The sequence below is a fragment of the Hyperoodon ampullatus genome (genome assembly GCF_949752795.1).
Source record: "Hyperoodon ampullatus genome assembly, chromosome: 17".
In the NCBI taxonomy this organism is placed as follows: domain Eukaryota; kingdom Metazoa; phylum Chordata; class Mammalia; order Artiodactyla; family Ziphiidae; genus Hyperoodon; species Hyperoodon ampullatus.
In genome coordinates, this window is record NC_136930.1 from 26,894,543 (window position 1) to 26,912,714 (window position 18,172).

The window sequence follows — 18,172 nt, forward strand, 5'->3', positions numbered from 1 at the left end:
TATAGAAACAAAATTTAAAGACACCAAAGCAAAGCTAAATCAGATTTGTTTGGACTATATATAGACAAATTTCCTAGAATAAAGTAGTTAGTAATAGAAGTGATAAAGAATAACATGGAAAGTTGGTGTGAGGCACATTTGTGAAGAGCTTTCAAATGACAGTTGAAAAGTTTGGGCATCTTTCTGTAGTTATTGAAATCATCAAGAAAGGTGGTGACATGAAAAGAGCACTTAGGGGAATTAATCTGTCAGTAGGGTCAGAGACTGAATTGGTGGTGTAGAGAAGGAATTCAAATTATTCTGAACTTTGAAGTCTGGGAGAATATCTTGATAGGTAGCAAAATAAAGAGTGCCACTTTTGAGAAATTGTTTCCAATTCCTTCCCACAATATAATCATATTTCAAGTGATGGCACACTTTTTTTCTGTAAAGATCATAAAGTAAATATTTTAAGATTGTGGACATTCAGTCCCTGTTACAATGACTCAACTTAATACTGTAGCACAAAAACAGTCTTAAACTATATAAATGAATGAGCATGACTGTGTCCCAATGAACTTTATTTCTGGACACTGAAATTTGAATTGCATAAAATTTTCATGACTCACAAAATATTATTCTTCTTTTGATAGTTTCCAAACATTAAAAAATGTAAAAAAAGCTCTTAGCTTCAGGTTGTGTAAAATCAGGTGGTGAGCAGGATTTGGCCTATAGACTGGGGTTTGCAAACCCCTGGTTTGTAGAACATCAGTCAGAACTCTATCCAACATCATTTTGAAAACTTTGGATTTTCTTCTGAGATATTATATTGAGCACTTGGAAGGAGATGGTTGAAATGGTGAGTCAAGTGGTAAAAGTTGAAGGAGACAACTAAGTAGATAGTAAGACTAACCATATAAATCACTGGGGTCAGTGGGGCAACATATGTTCCTATATGCTCCAATCCAACAGCTACTTACTTCAGAAAAAAAGGGAAAATCAATCAATAAATATTACTTCAAACACATTCTGAACTCAGCATTCTAGTAATTGCACAGGGAAAGGCAAGTGGTGGGTCTTGCCTGTATTCATGTTGATTATGATGTCCATAAGTAAAGTAGCACAAATGCAGTTTCTAAACAAGTAGTGTGGGTGGCAGCATGGAAGGAAGCTTAGCGTGAGTCCAGTGTATCAAGTTGGAGCAACTCTGAACAAAGAAATTACATTTGGAGAGACCAGCTAGGCTGTGATAGTTGATGAGAACTAGCCTGGGAACCGAGTGAAGAGAGAAATAAGAGGAATATAAAGGAAAAATTGATCAGACAATGCTAATTAAGATGTGCAGAATGAAAGGGGAGTCATACATTAAATGTTTTAAAATTTGTTTACTATATTATTCAATGCCACTAAGAAGCATGCAGAAGTGAGAGGCAAGGGCCCCAGTGTAGGCCGTGGGAAATGGAGAACTAGGCGACTGGAGACTAGTAACTTACACAAGCAAATAACAAACGTGCACTGAGGTCTGACTGATGTTAGGCTGAATTACTGGCAAACACGGGGAGAAGGTATTCTATTCATACCCTCATGTTAGCTATTTCTCAAGTGTTATTAGATGGAAAAATAAGGGAGAAGTGACATCATCATCATGTTGATGTTCCAAATAAGTTAACTGTCTTCTGCATCATGTTATATAGAATCCCCCTCATTTCTTCAAGATAATTTATTTTCATCATTTGGCACTAGTTGTGTCTTATAAAACAAGCATATCCAAACATATTTCACTATTTATCTTCAGTATTTTTCTCTTAGATCTGTTTACCTATCCATATCATAAATGTATGGGAAAAACAAGCCAATAATTTACATGGAGGCAGGAATAATATTGGAATTTAGGAGAAGAAAACTTTACATAAATATATGCCTCCAACTCTTAACACCAACTATTGGTTTTCTCTGCTTCTTCCTTATATGCTGCTGTTTAGAGGGTTTGCTAGGGCAGCTGCTCCCTAAAAGAGTCTCTCCCTGCTATAATTGTTCACCCAGAGAAGCAGGACATTAGGCAAAGAACCATATCGGCTCAGCCTGTAAGTGGACAAAGGCATATTTCTAATAAGCTATTTTTTTGAATTTTATTTTATTCATTTTTTAAACAGCAGGTTATCAGTCATCCATTTTATACACATCAATGTATACATGTCAACCCCAATCTCCCAGTTCATCACACCACCACCGACGCCCCACCACTTTCCCCCCTTGGTGTCCATACGTTTGTTCCCTACATCTGTATCTAAATTTCTTCCCTGCAAACCACTTCATCTATACCATTTTTCTAGATTCCACATATATGTGTTAATTTGTGATATTTGTTTTTCTCTTTCTGACTTACTTCACTCTGTATGACAGTCTCTAGATTCATCCATGTCTCTACAAATGACCCAATTTTGTTCCTTTTTTATGGCTGAGTAATATTCCATTGTATATATGTACCACATTTTTTAACATCTTTAGTGGAGTATAACTGCTTTATAATGGTGTGTTAGTTTCTGCTTTATAACAAAGTGAATCAGTTATACATATACATATGTTCCCATATCTCTTCCCTCTTGTGTCTCCCTCCCTCCCACCCTCCCTATCCCACCCCCCTAGGTGGTCACAAGGCACCGAGCTGATCTCCCTGTGCTATGCGGCTGCTTCCCACTAGCTATCTATTTTACATTTGGTAGTGTATATATGTCCATGCCACTCTCTCACATTGTCCCAGCTTACCCTTCCCCCTCCCTGTGTCCTCAAGTCCATTCTCTAGTAGGTCTGTGTCTTTATTCCCGTCTTGCCCCTAAGTTCTTCATGACCATTTTTTTTTTTTTTTAGATTCCATATATATGTGTTAGCACATGGTATTTGTTTTTCTCCTTCTGACTTACTTCACTCTGTATGACAGTCTCTAAGTCCATCCACCTCACTACAAATGTCAACTTTGTTTCTTTTTATGGCTGAGTAATATTCCATTGTATATATGTGCCACATCTTCTTTATCCATTTGTCTGTTGATGGGCATATATGTTGGTTCCATGACCTGACTATTGTAAATAGTGCTGCAATGAGTATTTTGGTGTATGTGTCTTTTTGTATTATGGTTTTCTCTGGGTAAATGCCCAGAAGTTGGATTGCTGGGTCATATGGTAATTATATTTTTAGTTTTTTAAGGAACCTCCATACTGTTCTCCATACTGGCTGTATCAATTTACATTCACACCAACATTGCAAGAGAGTTCCCTTTCTCCACACCCTCTCCAGCATTTGTTGTTTGTAGATATTCTGATGATGCCAATTCTAACTGGTATGAGGTGATACCTCATTGTAGTTTTGTTTTGCATTTCTCTAATAATTAATGATGTTGAACAGCTTTTCATGTGGTCCTTGGCCATCTGTATGTCTTCTTTGGAGACATTTATTTAGGTCTTCTTCCAATTTTTGGATTGGATTATTTGTTTTTTTAATATTGAGCTACATGAGGTCTTTATATATTTTGGAGATTAATCCTTTGTCTCTTGATTCATTTGCAAATATTTTCTCCCATTTTGAGGGTTGTCTTTTTGCCTTGTTTGTAGTTTCCTTTGTTTGCAAAAGCTTTTAAGTTTCATTAGATCCCATTTGTTTATTTTTGTTTTTATTTCCATTTCTCTAGGAGGTGGTCAAAAGGGATCTTGCTGTGAATTATGTCAGAGAGTATTCTGCCCATGTTTTCCTCTATGAATTTTACAGGGTCTGGCCTTAAATTTAGGTCTTTAATCCATTTTGAGTTTACTTTTGTGTGTGGTGTTAGGGAGTGTTTTAATTTCATTCTTTTACATGTAGCTGCCCACTTTCCCCAGAACCACTTAGTAAAGAGACTGTCTTTTCTCCATGATATATACTTGCCTCCTTTGTCATAGATTAGTTGACCATAGGTGCGTGGGTTTATCTCTCAGCTTTCTATCTTGTTCCATTGAACTATATTTCTGTTTTTGTGTCAGTACCATATTGTCTTGATTACTGTAGCTTTGTAGTATAGTCTGAAGTCAGGGAGTCTGATCCCTCCAATTCCGTCTTTTTCACTCAAGACTGTTTTCGCTGTTCGAGGTCTTTGGTGTCTCCATACGATTTTTAAGATTTTTGTTCTAGTTGTGTGAAAAATGCCATTCGTAATTTATAGGGATTGCATTGAATCTGTAGATTGCATTGGGTAGTATAGTCATTTTCACAATATTGATTCTTTCAATCTAAGAACATTGTGTATCTCTCCATCTGTTGGTATCATCTTTAATTTCTATCAACAGTGTCTTATAGTTTTCTGCCTACAGGTCTTTTGTCTCCCTATGTAGGTTTATTCCTAGGTATTTTATTCTTTTTGTTGCAATGGTAAATGGGAGTGTTTCCTTAATTTCTCTTTCAGATTTTTCACCATTAGTGTATAGGAATGAAAGAGATTTCTGTGCATTAATTTTGTATCCTACAACTTTACCAAATGCATTGATTAGCTCTAGTAACTTTCTGGTGGCATCTTTAGGATTCTCTATGTATAGTATCATGTCATCTGCAAACAGTGACAGTTTTACTTCTTCTTTTCCAATATGGGTTCCTTTTCTTTCTTTTTTTTCTCTGATTGCCAGGGCTAGGACTTCCAAAACTATGTTGAATAATAGTGGTAAGTGTGGACATCCTTGTCTTGTTCCTGATCCTAGTGAAAGTGCTTTCAGTTTTTCACCATTGAGAATGATGTTTGCTGTGGGTATGTCATATTTGGCCTTTATTATGTTGAGGTAGGTTCTCTCTGTGCACACTTTCTGTAGAGTTTTTATCATAAATGGGTTTTGAAATTTGTCAAAAGCTTTTTCTGCATCTATTTAGATTATCATATGGTTTTTATACTTCAATTTGTTAATATGGTGTATCACATTGATTAATTTACCTATGTTGAAGAATCCTTGGATTCCTGGGATAAATCCCACTTGATCATGGTGTATGAACATTTTATTGTGCTGTTGGATTCTGTTTGCAAATATTTTGTTGAGAATTTTTGCATCTATATCATCAGTGATATTGGTCTGTACTTTTCTTTTTTTGTAGTATCTTTGTCTGGTTTTGGTGTCAGGGTTATGGTGGCCTCATGGAATGAGTTTGTGAGTGTTCCTTCTTCTGTAGTTTTTTGGACGAGTTTGAGAAGGAAGTGTGTTAGCAATTCTTTAAATGTTTGATAGAATTCACCCATGAAACCATCTGGTCCTGAAATTTTGTTTGTTGGAAGATTTTTAATCACAGTTTCAATTTCATTACTTGTGATTGGTCTGTTCATATTTTCTATTTCTTCCTGGTTCAGTCTAGGAAGGTTATACCTTTCTAAGAATTTGTCCATTTCTTCCAGGTTGTCCATTTTATTGGCATAGTGTTTCTTGTAGTAGTCTCTTAGGATGCTTTGTATTTCTGTGGTGTCTGTTGTAACTTCTCCTTTCTCATTTCTAACTTTATTGATTTGAGTCCTCTCCCTCTTTTTCTTGATGTGTCTGGCTAATGGTTTATCAATTTTGTTGATCTTCTCAAAGAACCAGCTTTTAGTTTTATTGATATTTGCTATGTTTTCTTTGTTTCTATTTCATTTTTTTTTTCTGTTCTGACCTTTATGATTTCTTTCCTTCTGCTAACTTTGGGTTTTATTTGTTCTTCTTTCTCTAGTTTCTTTAGGTGTGAGGTTTGTTTGTTTATTTAAGATTTTTTCTTGTTTCTTGAGGTAGGATTGTATTGGTATATACTTCCCTCTTAGAACTGCTTTTGCTGCATCCCATAGGTTTTGGATCATCGTGTTTTCATTGTCATTTGTCTCTAGGTATTTTTTTTATTTCCTCTTTGATTTCTTCAATGATCTCTTGGTTATTTAGTAACCTATTGTTTAGCTTCCATGTGTTTGTGTTTTTTGCATTTTTTCCATGTAATTGATTTCTAATCTCATAGTGTTGTAGTCAAAAAAGATGTTTGATATGATTTCTGTTTTCTTAAATTTACTGAGGCCTGATTTGTGACACAATGTGTGATCTATCCTAGAGAATGATCCATGCGCACTTGAGAAGAAAGTGTAATCTGCTGTTTTTGGATGGAATGTCCTATAAATATCAATTAAATCTATGTGGTCTATTGTGTCATTTAAAGCCTGTGTTTCCTTATTAATTTTCTGTTTGGATGGTCTATCCATCAGTGTGAGGTGTTAAATTCCCCCACTATTATTGTGTTACTGTCAATTTCCTCTTTTAGAGCTGTTAGCAGTTGCCTTATGTATTGAGGTGCTCCTATGTTGGGTGCATATATATTTATAATTGTTATATCTTCTTCTTGGATTGATCTGTTGATCATTATGTAGTGTCCTTCCTTGTCTCATGTAACATTCTTTATTTTAAAGTCTATTTTATCTGACATGAGTGTTGCTCCTCCAGCTTTCCTTTGATTTGCATTTGCATGGAATATATTTTTCCATGCCTCACTTTCAGTCTGAATGTGTCCCTAGGTTTGAAGTGGATCTCTTGTATACAGCATATATAAAGGTCTTGTTTTTGTATCCACTCAGCAAGCTTGTGTCTTTTGGTTGAAACATTTAATCCATTCACATTTAAGTTAATTATCCATATGTATGTTCCTATTACCATTTTCTTAATTGTTATGTGTTTGTTTTTGTAGGTTCTTTTCTTCTCTTGTGTTTCCCACTTAGAAAAGTTCCTTTAGCATTTGTTGTAGAGCTGGTTTTGTGGTGCTGAATTCTCTTAGCTTTTGCTTGTCTGTAAAGCTTTTGATTTCTACATTGACTCTGAATGAGATCCTTGCCCGGTAGATTAATCTTGGTTGTAGGCTTTTCTCTTTCATCACTTTAAGAATAGCATGCCACTCCCTTCTGGCTTCTAGAGTTTTTGCTGAGAAATCATCTGTTAACCTTATGAGAGTTCCCTTGTGTTTTATTTTTCATTTTTCCCTTGCTGCTTTCAGTAATTTTTCTTTGTCTTTAGATTCACCAATTTGATTACTATGTGTCTCAGCGTGTTTCTCCTTGAGTTTATTCTGTATGGGACTCTCTGTGCTTCCTGTACTTGGGTGGCTATTTCCTGTCCCATGTCAAGGAAGTTTTCAACTATAATCTCTTCAAATATTTTCTTGGGTGCTTTCTCTCTCTCTTCTCCTTCTGGGAACACTATAATGCGAATGTTTTTGGATTTAATGTTGTCCCAGAAGTCTCTTAGTCTGTCTTCATTTCTTTTCATTCTTTTTTCTTTATTCTGTTCTACAGCAGTGAATTCCACCATTGTGTCTTCCAGGTCACTTATCCATTCTTCTGCCTCAGTTATTCTGCTATTGATTCCTTCTAGTGTAATTTTCATTTCAGTTATTGTGTTGTTAATCTCTGTTTGCCTGTTCTTTAATTCTTCTAGATCTTTGTTAAACACTTCTTGCATCTTCTCAATCTTTGCCTCCATTCTTTTTCTGAGGTCCTGTATCATCTTCACTATCATTATTCTGAATTCTTTTTCTGGACGGTTGCCTATCTCCACTTCATTTAGTTGTTTTTCTGGGGTTTTATCTTGTTCCTTCATGTGATACTTAGCCCTCTGCTTTTTCATCTCGTCTATCTTTCTGTGAATGTGTTTTATTTTTCTACAGCCTGCAGGATTATAGTTCTTCTTGCTTCTGCTGTCTGCTCTCTGGTGGATGAGGCTATCCTAAGCCCTTTTTTATATACACAGTATGAAATAAGACAAAGAAAGTGGTCATTGTCTTCATTGCTTAGACTCATATAAAAGTAAAGCCTTTGACTTATTCTAAGTTAGTCTCATCAGATTTCCATGTCAAAGCATAATCAGCTGGTGCTCAGTAAATGTTTTTTGCAGAATTAAATTTCTTGCCATTTTCCTACAACTAGTTATATATTAATAAAATAGTTTAAAACATGAATGCTTCTTAAAAATTTTAAACAGTAAGGTTTAGATTAAAATGTCCTCAGCATTTTCCTACATTTAACCCATAGTCATAAGTTTAAAACTACATCTACTAACTGGTCTCCTTAATTATTAATTAAGAAATGTGTAACAGTGGATCGTTTCCTGATTTATTTACTTTTTGCAAAGATATAGTTAATTTATGAAATCAGAACATTAGCTGGAAGCAATCTTAGCCTGTTTTATAGTGGAGAAAGTAAGACCCAGAAAGTTTTTAGTGGCTTGCTCAAGATGTCACAACTAGCCAGGGGCTTCAGGATTACAATTTTCCTTTAATATGTTAGGAGGTACAAAGAATACCTGGTTCTTTGGAGACACAGAGGAGGCAGGAGAACTCTAATCTGTGAGCTGGCTTCCCCTGCCCTAAGTTGTTTTGCTGCCAATAAATGACTATGAATGGTATGCTGCTTCTCTCTTCATTACAAAATATTTACTGGAAACAAATTATTCAGTCAATATTTAACCAAATATATTATAAATTTTTTCACTACTACAACTATAAATAGATGTATTAAAAATTCTACAAATTGCCGTAAAAAAGAAAATAAGTAAATGTAGAGAGTGCAAATCAGAATTAGACTAATAATATTATCTTAATTAAATACTATGTTTCCATTCCATGTCTCTCTAATTTTATTTAGCCTCTGCATTAATCCAGCCAGAATTTGAATTAGTCCAGATTAGTTCTTAATATATTATTTGTAGATTTGTACTAGTTCCAAATTGTGCATTTTCATCCAAACAGGTATAATAATTCTGTCAGATTCATATAAAAGCAATTTTAATTGTACAGCAAATTGTTATATTAAAATAAAATTTTTGTATCTTTTTTCATAGACTTGAGTCAAAGGAGCCTTTCCTGTCTGTTGGGTGAGTATATGTCTAAATTTTTAAAATCTCAATTAGCTAATTGATTTTTAATTCAAATTAACAAGGTCTTCTGAGACAGTATTTTCAGTCATTTGAAGCCCATATTCAAAGTCATAACCTACCATTGATTCATCATTTCCTCAGCAATAGGGCTATCTACCTTTAAAAGACAACTAAAATGCTCTCTGGGCTGTTCTCTGATCACAGAAATTTAACTAATGAATGTATATGAAATCCTGTATCCTATGTAAATCGAAAAAGGTACACAGTGATTATATCATCATGTAAAAGTGTGCTCTGATTGGTTTTAAAAATTCCTCTGAACCACAGCTTCAGTATTCCTAGTCTGTCTATTCATTTTTGTACTGTTTTATTTCAATCTACTCTATTCAGTATTTCTTCCCTCTTTTTCTCTAAATCTGTATCCAAAATCTTTTTCTTTTTCACTTTTCTCTCATTTCACTTTTATTTCTCTGCTGCTCCCACTGACTGCTTCTCTGAACACAAAGATGAAAAACCGTGAAGCAGATTAAGTAAGACTAATGCTTGCCCTCTGTGAGGGTATTGTTCTGAGTCACAGTACATGTTCTAATAATGATATACTGTTGACAAGAATATACATGTACTATTTTTAGCCATTTAGCTAATTAAGACTCAGCAAAGATGTTTTTACTGATCTATTACATAATCCTTTGACTAACATATTACAATGTTTTATTAAGGGACTTCTGCCTCATTATGGTTGATGTTATAAAGTATCAAAAAACATTGGAAGATGTGACATCTAGTTTAGAAGAAATCATGCTGTATTTGATAAGAAAAAACACAAAAAACAAAAACAGAAACACACACACATACACAGTCATGACTAGAAACGTAGGATGTGCTTAGATTTTTAAATGATGACATCTGTTTTCTTTTATTACTTTGCTTGCAGTCGGTGAATATTTCTGTCACTCATTGAACAACATTGTTCCCTCTGCCCTTCTACTCCTCATAAAAGCTCTTCAGAGTGCCATTTGAATCACAGGAATCAAACTAATTGTTAGGGGTTCTGGGAGAGAAAAACAGTAAATGCATTTATTGGAGGACTTCATGAAAAATGAAAGGTCAAGTTGATCTGTTCCAAAAAAATCACTAGTACATACTGATTTCTTTCATTGATCATCAGATCCTATTTTTAAAAACTTTTAAGCCTGAAGTAATCTTTTGTTTTGAATGCATATGTGTCCTGCCCTCAAGTCTGGAGGCTGGAATAGCTTCTCTTTATGTCTCAGTGCAGTTGGTCAGCAGCATTTCCTGTTCTCTCGACTACTTTGAGGTGGAATCCATTTTTTATTGCAAACCTCTGCTTTACAAGGGCAGATGCTCAGTAGTCTTTGTTTTAAACTTATCAGGAGTTTAGAACTCAGTATTAGAGCACTGAGAAAAACTCTCTCCAAAAGAAAGATCTATCATTCAGCAAATACTACTCAAAATGGGAAAACCAGCATGTCAGTAAGAAGATATTGCTTTCCTTAGATTTGTCTTAAAATAAAGTGTGAGAAACAAGCAACCCAAATAGTTCTGCTAACTGGATACTTTAATTTATAACTAAATGTCTCCATTCTCCTGTAAGAAAATGATTTTGAATAAGATTTCCAAAAGTATGTATGAATCTCTATCCTGACCCTGTTCAGTAAAAAGAAAGGGTGATAATGAGCATAACGGACACATATGAGCCTACTAGGCAACAGGTAATCTACTATAAGAACCATGATTCAAATTTGTGTCTTTAATTTAGTCACTTACCAAAGGGAATAAATATGCATGATGTACTGTCTATGGTATCAGTTGATATGTGAGTATTTAAGGTCGAGTTTTTTTACAGCCCTGCATATCTTATTACATTAATTTTAATTCTAGGTTCAATAAAATTATGTTAATAAATAAATCAGTACTAAATATTGTATACTTCAGTCCACTGCCCAACTGTGACTGAAAGCACTTATTAATATATATGTACTTCTAGAAGTTGCATTCACCCTCGTAGACTCTGACACTTACAAGCTAGTTTTATTAATTTAGTCAGTTTCTTAAACTCCCAAATCTCAGGTCCCTAATCGGTGAAATGGAGATAAAAAAAGAAAATTTAAATCAAGGATTTAGCACTGTTCTTGGCACATAGTAATTGTTCATAAATGTTAACTATTTTTACAGTTATGTAAGTTATAGTCATATATAATACTCTAAAAACTCAATCACAGAGGTCTGAAATACCTTAGAGAATACAACTCCACTTCTATAACTGTGCTTTGAGTTGCATGGGGAAACCAAAAGAAGTTTTTATAATGGGGAGAGAAAAATGAAATTGTGAATGGAATAAACATGAGTACCAACATTCTGCTTCAGATTTTAATGATGAACACTAACAATTGTTATTTAAAATTTTAATGGGACATTAAGAAACAAGAAACATCTCAAATAAACAACCTAACCTTACACCTAAAGCAATTAGACAAAGAAGAACAAAAAAACCCCACAAAGTTAGCAGAAGGAAAGAAATCAAAAGATCAGATCAGAAATAAATGAAAAAGAAATGAAGGAAATGATAGCAAAGATTAGTAAAACTAAAAGCTGGTTCTTTGAGAAGATAAACAAAATTGATAAACCATTAACCAGACATATCAAGGAAAAAAGGGAGGAGACTCAAAGAAATAGAATTAGAAATGAAAAAGGAGAAGTAACAACTGACACTGCAGAAATACAAAGATCGTGAGAGATTACTACAAGCAACTCTATGCCAATAAAATAGACAAACTGGAAGGAATGGAGAAATTCTTAGAAATGCACAACCTTCCAAGACTGAACCAGGAAGAAATAGAAAATATAAACAGACCAATCAAAAGCACTGAAATGGAAACTGTGATTAAAAATCTTCCAACAAACAAAAGCCCAGGACCAGATGGCTTCAGAGGCGAATTCTATCAAACATTTAGAGAAGAGTTAACACCTATCCTTCTCAAACTCTTCCAAAATATAGAAGAGAGAGGAACACTCCCAAACTCATTCTATGAGGCCCCAATCAGTCTGATACCAAAATGAGACAAAGATGTCACAAAGAAAGAAAACTACAATCCAATATCACTGATGAACACAAATGCAAATGTCCTCAACAAAATACTAGTAAACAGAATCCAACAGCACATTAAAAGGATCATACACTATGAAAAAGTGGGGTTTATCCCAGGAATGCAAGGATTCTTCAATATATGCAAATCAATCAAAGTGGTACACCATATTAACAAATTGAAGGATAAAAACCATATGATCATCTCAATAGATGAAGAGAAAGCTTTTGCCAAAATTCAACACCCATTTGTGATAAAAACTCACGAGAAAGTAGGCATAGAGGGAACTTTCCTCAACATAATAAAGGCCATATATGACAAACCCACAGCCAACATCATCTTCAATGGTGAAAAACTGAAACCATTTCCACTATGATCAGGAACAAGACAAGGTTGCCCACTCTCACCACTCTTATTCAACATAGTTTTGGAAGTTTTAGCCACAACAATCAGAGAAGAAAAAGAAATAAAAGAATCCAAATTGGAAAAGAAGAAGTAAAGCTGTCACTATTTGCAAATGACATGATACTATGCATAGAGAATCCTAAAGATGCTACCAGAATACTGCTAGAGCTAATCAATGAATTTGGTAAAATAGCAAGATATAAAATTAATGCACAGAAATCTCTTGCATTCCTATACACTAATGATGAAAAATCTGAAAGAGAAATTAATAAAACACTCCCATTTACCATTGCAACAAAAAGAATATAATATCTAGGAATAAACCTACCTAAGGAGACAGAAGACCTGTATGCAGAAAATTATAAGACACTGATGAAAATATTAAAGATGATACAAATAGATGGAGAGATATACCATGTTCTTGGATTGGAAGAATCAGCACTGTAAAAATGACTCTACTACACAAAGCAATCTACAGATTCAATGCAATACCTATCAAACTACCAATGACATTTTTCACAGAACTAGAACAAAAAAATTTCACAATTTGTATGGAAACCCCAAAGAACCCGAATAGCCAAAGCAATCTTGAGAAAGAAAAACAGAGCTGCAGGAATCAGGCTCCCTGACTTCCGACTATACTACAAAGTTACAGTAATCAAGACAGTATGGTACTAGCACAAAAACAGAAATATAGATCAATGGAACAGGATAGAAAGCCCAGAGATAGACCCACATACTTATGGTAACCTTATCTTTGGTAAAGGAGGCAGCAATATACAGTGGAGAAAAGACAGCCTCTTCAATAAGTGGTGCTGAGAAAACTGGACAGCTACATGTAAAAGAATGAAATTAGAACACCCCCTAACACCATACACAAAACTAAACTCAAAAGGGCTTAAAGGCCTAAATCCAAGGCCAGACACCATCAAATTCTTAGAGTAAAACATAGGCAGAAAACTCTATGACATGAATCACAGGAAGATCCTTTTTGACCCACCTCCTAGAGAAATGGAAATAAAAACATAAATTAAAAAATGGGACCTAATGAAACATAAAAGCTTATGCACAGCAAAAGAAACCATAAACAAGACGAAAAGACAACCCTCAGATGGGAGAAAATATTTGCAAATGAAGCAACTGACAAATGATTAATCTCCAAAACATACAAGCAGCTCATGAAGCTCAATATCAAAAAAACAAACAGCCCAATCCAAAAATGGTCAGAAGACCTAAGTTGACATTTCTCCAAAGAACATATCCAGATTGCCAACAAACACATGAAAGAATGCTCAAAATCATTAATCATTAGAGAAATGCAAATCAAAACTACAGTGAGATATCATCTCACACCTGTTAGAATGGCCATCATCAAAAAATCTACAAACAATAAATACTGGAGAGGGTGTGGAGAAAAGGGAACCCTCTTGCACTGTTGGTGGGAATGTAAATTGATACAGGCACTATGGAGAACAGTATGGAGGTTCCTTGAATACTAAAAATAGAACTTCCATATGACCCAGCAATCCCACTACTGGGCATATACCCTAAGAGAACCATAATTCTAAAAGATTCATGTACTAAAATGTTCATTGCAGATTTATTTACAATAGCCAGGGCATGGAAGCAACCTAAGTGTCCATCAACAGATGAATGGATAAAGAAGATGTGGCATATATATACAATGGAATATTACTGAGCCATAAAAAGAAATGAAACTTATTTATTTGTAGTGAGGTGGCTGGAGGTAGAGACTGTCATACGGAGTGACGTAAGTCAGAAAGAGGAAAACAAATTCTGTATGCTAACACATATATATGGAATCTAAAAAAAGAAAAAAAAGAAAGGTCAAAAGAACCTAGGGGAAAGACGGGAATAAAGATGCAGACCTACTACAGAATGGACTTGAGGATACAGGGAGGGGGAAGGGTAAGATGGGACAAAGTGAGAGAGTGGCATGGACATATTTACACTACCAAACGTAAAATAGATAGCTAGTGGGAAGCAGCCGCATAGCACAGGGAGATCAGCTCGGTGCTTTGTGACTACCTAGAGGGGTGGGATAGGGAGGGTGGGAGGGACGGAGATGCAAGAGGAAAGAGATATGGGGACATATGTATATGTATAACTGATTCAGTTTGTTATAAAGCAGAAACTAACACACCACTGTAAAGCAATTATACTCTAATAAAGATGTTAAAAAAATAAAATAGAATAAAATTTTAATGGGAAGAAATATTGATAAAATTTTAATGTGCTTCTCTTCTTAATGTAAATTAGGGAGCAAAATTCTTCCTTTGATAAATTTGCTACAGTGATTATGAAATAAAATGTTTAAGTGTCACAAACATAAATTGAAATTAAACATGCCAGCAGAAAAAATTGTCAGAGAAAGTTATAACACAAGGAAATATTTGCTTATGGTAAAAGGTTAGGGAATTGTGAAAGGAAATTAAGTGAAATTTCAGATCTTACACCTCCAAATATGTGGTGATATAAGAGGAACTTTCTTTCCTATACACCAGTAAATGATCAGTAAAATAACGTCATTAAGAAAAAATTTAAAAAATCTTTATCCTGGAGTGAGGCATGAAGGCTCATCCCAGAGTCTGATTCTGTTAATTCACGTAAGTCAATAGATGCAGTGTTTTCCAAGGCTATCTAGGCAATTCTGATACCAGCCAGAGCTGGAACCACTGTCTACATCATGCATGCAGCCTCCCTCATCCCTTCCTTACAAGCATACACAAGTTGTTCTTGCAGACATTTATGGTCTCTGGAATCTCCTCAAAAATCTTTGAAATACAACTTCCCATGCTCTCTCTCTATTTTGGATATATATGTAGGAAGTGGACACATTCATTGAGAACGGTCTTGGAGTTCATCTATCAGAGACCAGGATAGATATAAACAGACGAAAAGGAGTGCCATGAGGTCACCATGGTGCCTAGGGAACACACTGCCTGTCTTTTCTAATGTCGTCCTGGACCTAAGGTTGGGATTATATTATTAAATACTATAGCTTAATATTTAATAAATATTATATTACATGAAGATAAAATGTTTTATATTAAAATTATTATAAATATATTTAATATAAATAAACGTATATGTAACATATGTATTACATATGTAAATTTATTAAAATATATCATAAAATACATTTTTATTAAAAATATAATAAATTTAAATAATAGATTTAAAAATTCAAGTTCTTTCCTATCTATCTCACCTAAAAGTAAAAAAAAAATCAATCAACTCTGTGTTTTAGAATGGAGCTTAGTCTTCAGTGCTAAATGAGTACTAGATGGTTGATATTCTACTCATCCTCAAAACATTACATTTTAGAGCAATTTAGAACACTCTTCTGGCCAATGTTTTCTTGTATGAGGCATCAGATAGATTCTGATTTTTGAAATAAGCTGGAAGAGAACAGACATCAATTTGTATTCAGAAAAGTGAATAAGAACCAAGCGATGGTCTCAATTAAGAGTCTAAGATATAAATCTTAGTTTGAAACTAGTCTTGCCTTGAAAAATATTTTTACAGCTTTTTAATGAAAAAAAGAGATGAGGGGAAAGGAAGGTCCTGTTCATTTGACGTTTGAGATTCATAGTGTAAAAGACATGTCAAGACAATGCATGAATTCCCTTCAAGAGCAAGTGGCTGTCGACACTTTGCAGACACTGAGCCACTTAAAAGTATATTCAAGGCCCTAAGTAAAATTTTCCATGTGAATTATTCCCTCTTACCTCTTTAGCATGAAGTTAACTTTTTTCAAAGACTTTTACTATGAATGAGTTGTATTTTGGAATTGAAACTTTGAATCATACCAATGATTTTACAGTTGATGAATTTTTGTTTGAGTAGCTTTATTATGAGGATGATTATTTACTGCATGCATAAATATTTTTTCAGATTTTTTTCATTGTATTAGAATAATTTAAATAACTCAGAAGAATTTGAAAATTTTATTGGAATAGCTCAGAATATATTGTTTCTCAGGCTTGGATGAGAGACATTTAAAACACATCAAGGATAGAAATCTCATAATTATTTTTATCTCAGTTAAAACACTGGCTCTATGAGTGAGCTAATCATGGCCTAGCCAATGGAGTTCCTGCATCCCCTGAGAGGTACCTGATCTATTCTACTTAAGTCTAACCAAGAAGGGGCTAATACTGCCAGGGCAGCAAAGCTCACCCTACAACTAAAAGTATTCCTAAGTAATTGCTAATATATATATATATATATATATATATATATATATATATATATATATATATATATATATACACACACACATACATATATATGCCACTCTGCATGGCATGTGAAACTTCCCCAACCAGGGATCGAAGCCATGCCTCCTGCAGTGGAAGAACAGAGTCTTAACCACTGGACCATCAGGGAAGTCCCACGCTAACAGCTTTATTTTGTTAAATAATTTCCCTTGGGGAATATTTCTCCCTTTTCTTTCCAGTCTTGGAACTGAATTTGGAGCTTCAGTGTACTTCTGCTAGTGTTATAAAGACATTATTAAACCTCAACATTCTTATTAGTTCAAAGGTTTGTACTAGTTTACTTTTATCCAGGTTTTGTTTGAGACTTTGCATTTACTGACAGATGCTGTATATTATTATACCATTAGCTACCTATTTTAGGAGACTAAGTTCTGTAATTTGGTTTTCTTGGTTTGAATCCCATTCTGTCTTTTCCTAGCTAGGTGCCTTGGGCAATTTCTTTAACTCCTCTCTGCCTTCATATTCTCCCCTGAAGTAATAACTAAATCTTAGGGCTGCTGTGAATAAGATAATATTGCAAAGTGCTTAGAACAATATCTAACACATAGTAAACAGGGATAGATATCCATTGTTATCAATATTCTGTGCAACATCTAAGTTATATTATAAATCTTTCCTAAAGGAGTGAGTTCCTCTGAATTACAGAAATTCCAACTAATTAAGTCCAAAGGTCTGAATATTCTAGAAGAGTGGTAATGGATTGAATTCTTGGAAAGGAAGTTCAGAAGAGTGAAATCAAACACAGTAGTGAAGAAATACTTTACTTGGGAGATCTTTGAGGAAGAGAGACAAGAAAGAAAGAAAAGCACAAAGACAGGAAGACAGTTTTGGAATGTGCTCAGATTGATATAAAATAACAAGTACAATATTTAAAAATTTAATAATAGGAGCATGAAAATAGGAAAGCAATGCCAATTTAAGGATAGCTGCAAAAGAGCATCAAAAAGTAAAAAGAGAGTTATATGACTGCTGTAAAATGATTGTTTTTTACCAATCATTTAGGAATTAAAAGATGGTCTTAATCTAGGATTTGAGAAGTTGAAGAAATTGGCCAGATAGGAAAATTTTCAAGACAAAAAGTAGGACTTGAGTTTATCTTCAAGGTGAAGTAAGAATTCAATAAAGAGGTTTTAAGAGTAGCATTTCTGGAAGAAAGAATTGGAAAAAAAAATTGGCAGCAGGGAGAAGAGAGTGCAACAAGCACGTCAGACATCCCAATCTAACAAGCTTGAAGGTTCATGAAAAGACAGGAGAGAGATTAAGATTGGTGAGTTAAAGTAGTGGCTATATCCTGAGAAATTATGATAATTCAAGGAACTTCCTTTACATTCTAAGGATTCAATAGAGTTATTGGATGGTTGTATGTGTATTTGTTTGTCTGTTTTGCTTTTTTTTTTTTTTTTTTTTGCGGTACGCGGGTGTCTCACTGCTGCGGCCTCTTCCGCCGCGGAGCACAGGCTCCGGACGCGCAGGCTCAGCGGCCATGGCCCACGGG

The 18,172-nt window shown here is 34.5% G+C and overlaps 1 protein-coding gene across 1 annotated transcript in view; it reads left to right on the forward strand.

The window, feature by feature from the left end:
- Window positions 1-18,172, forward strand: part of RALYL (RALY RNA binding protein like) — a gene marked incomplete at its 3' end in the record, with an annotated part of 458,402 nt that overhangs the window by 319,660 nt on the left and 120,570 nt on the right. Inside the window, exon 3 of the mRNA XM_079722141.1 lies at window positions 8,826-8,858. Within this exon, the coding sequence (XP_079578267.1) occupies window positions 8,826-8,858 (33 nt within the window). The remainder of the gene's footprint in view (window positions 1-8,825; window positions 8,859-18,172) is intronic.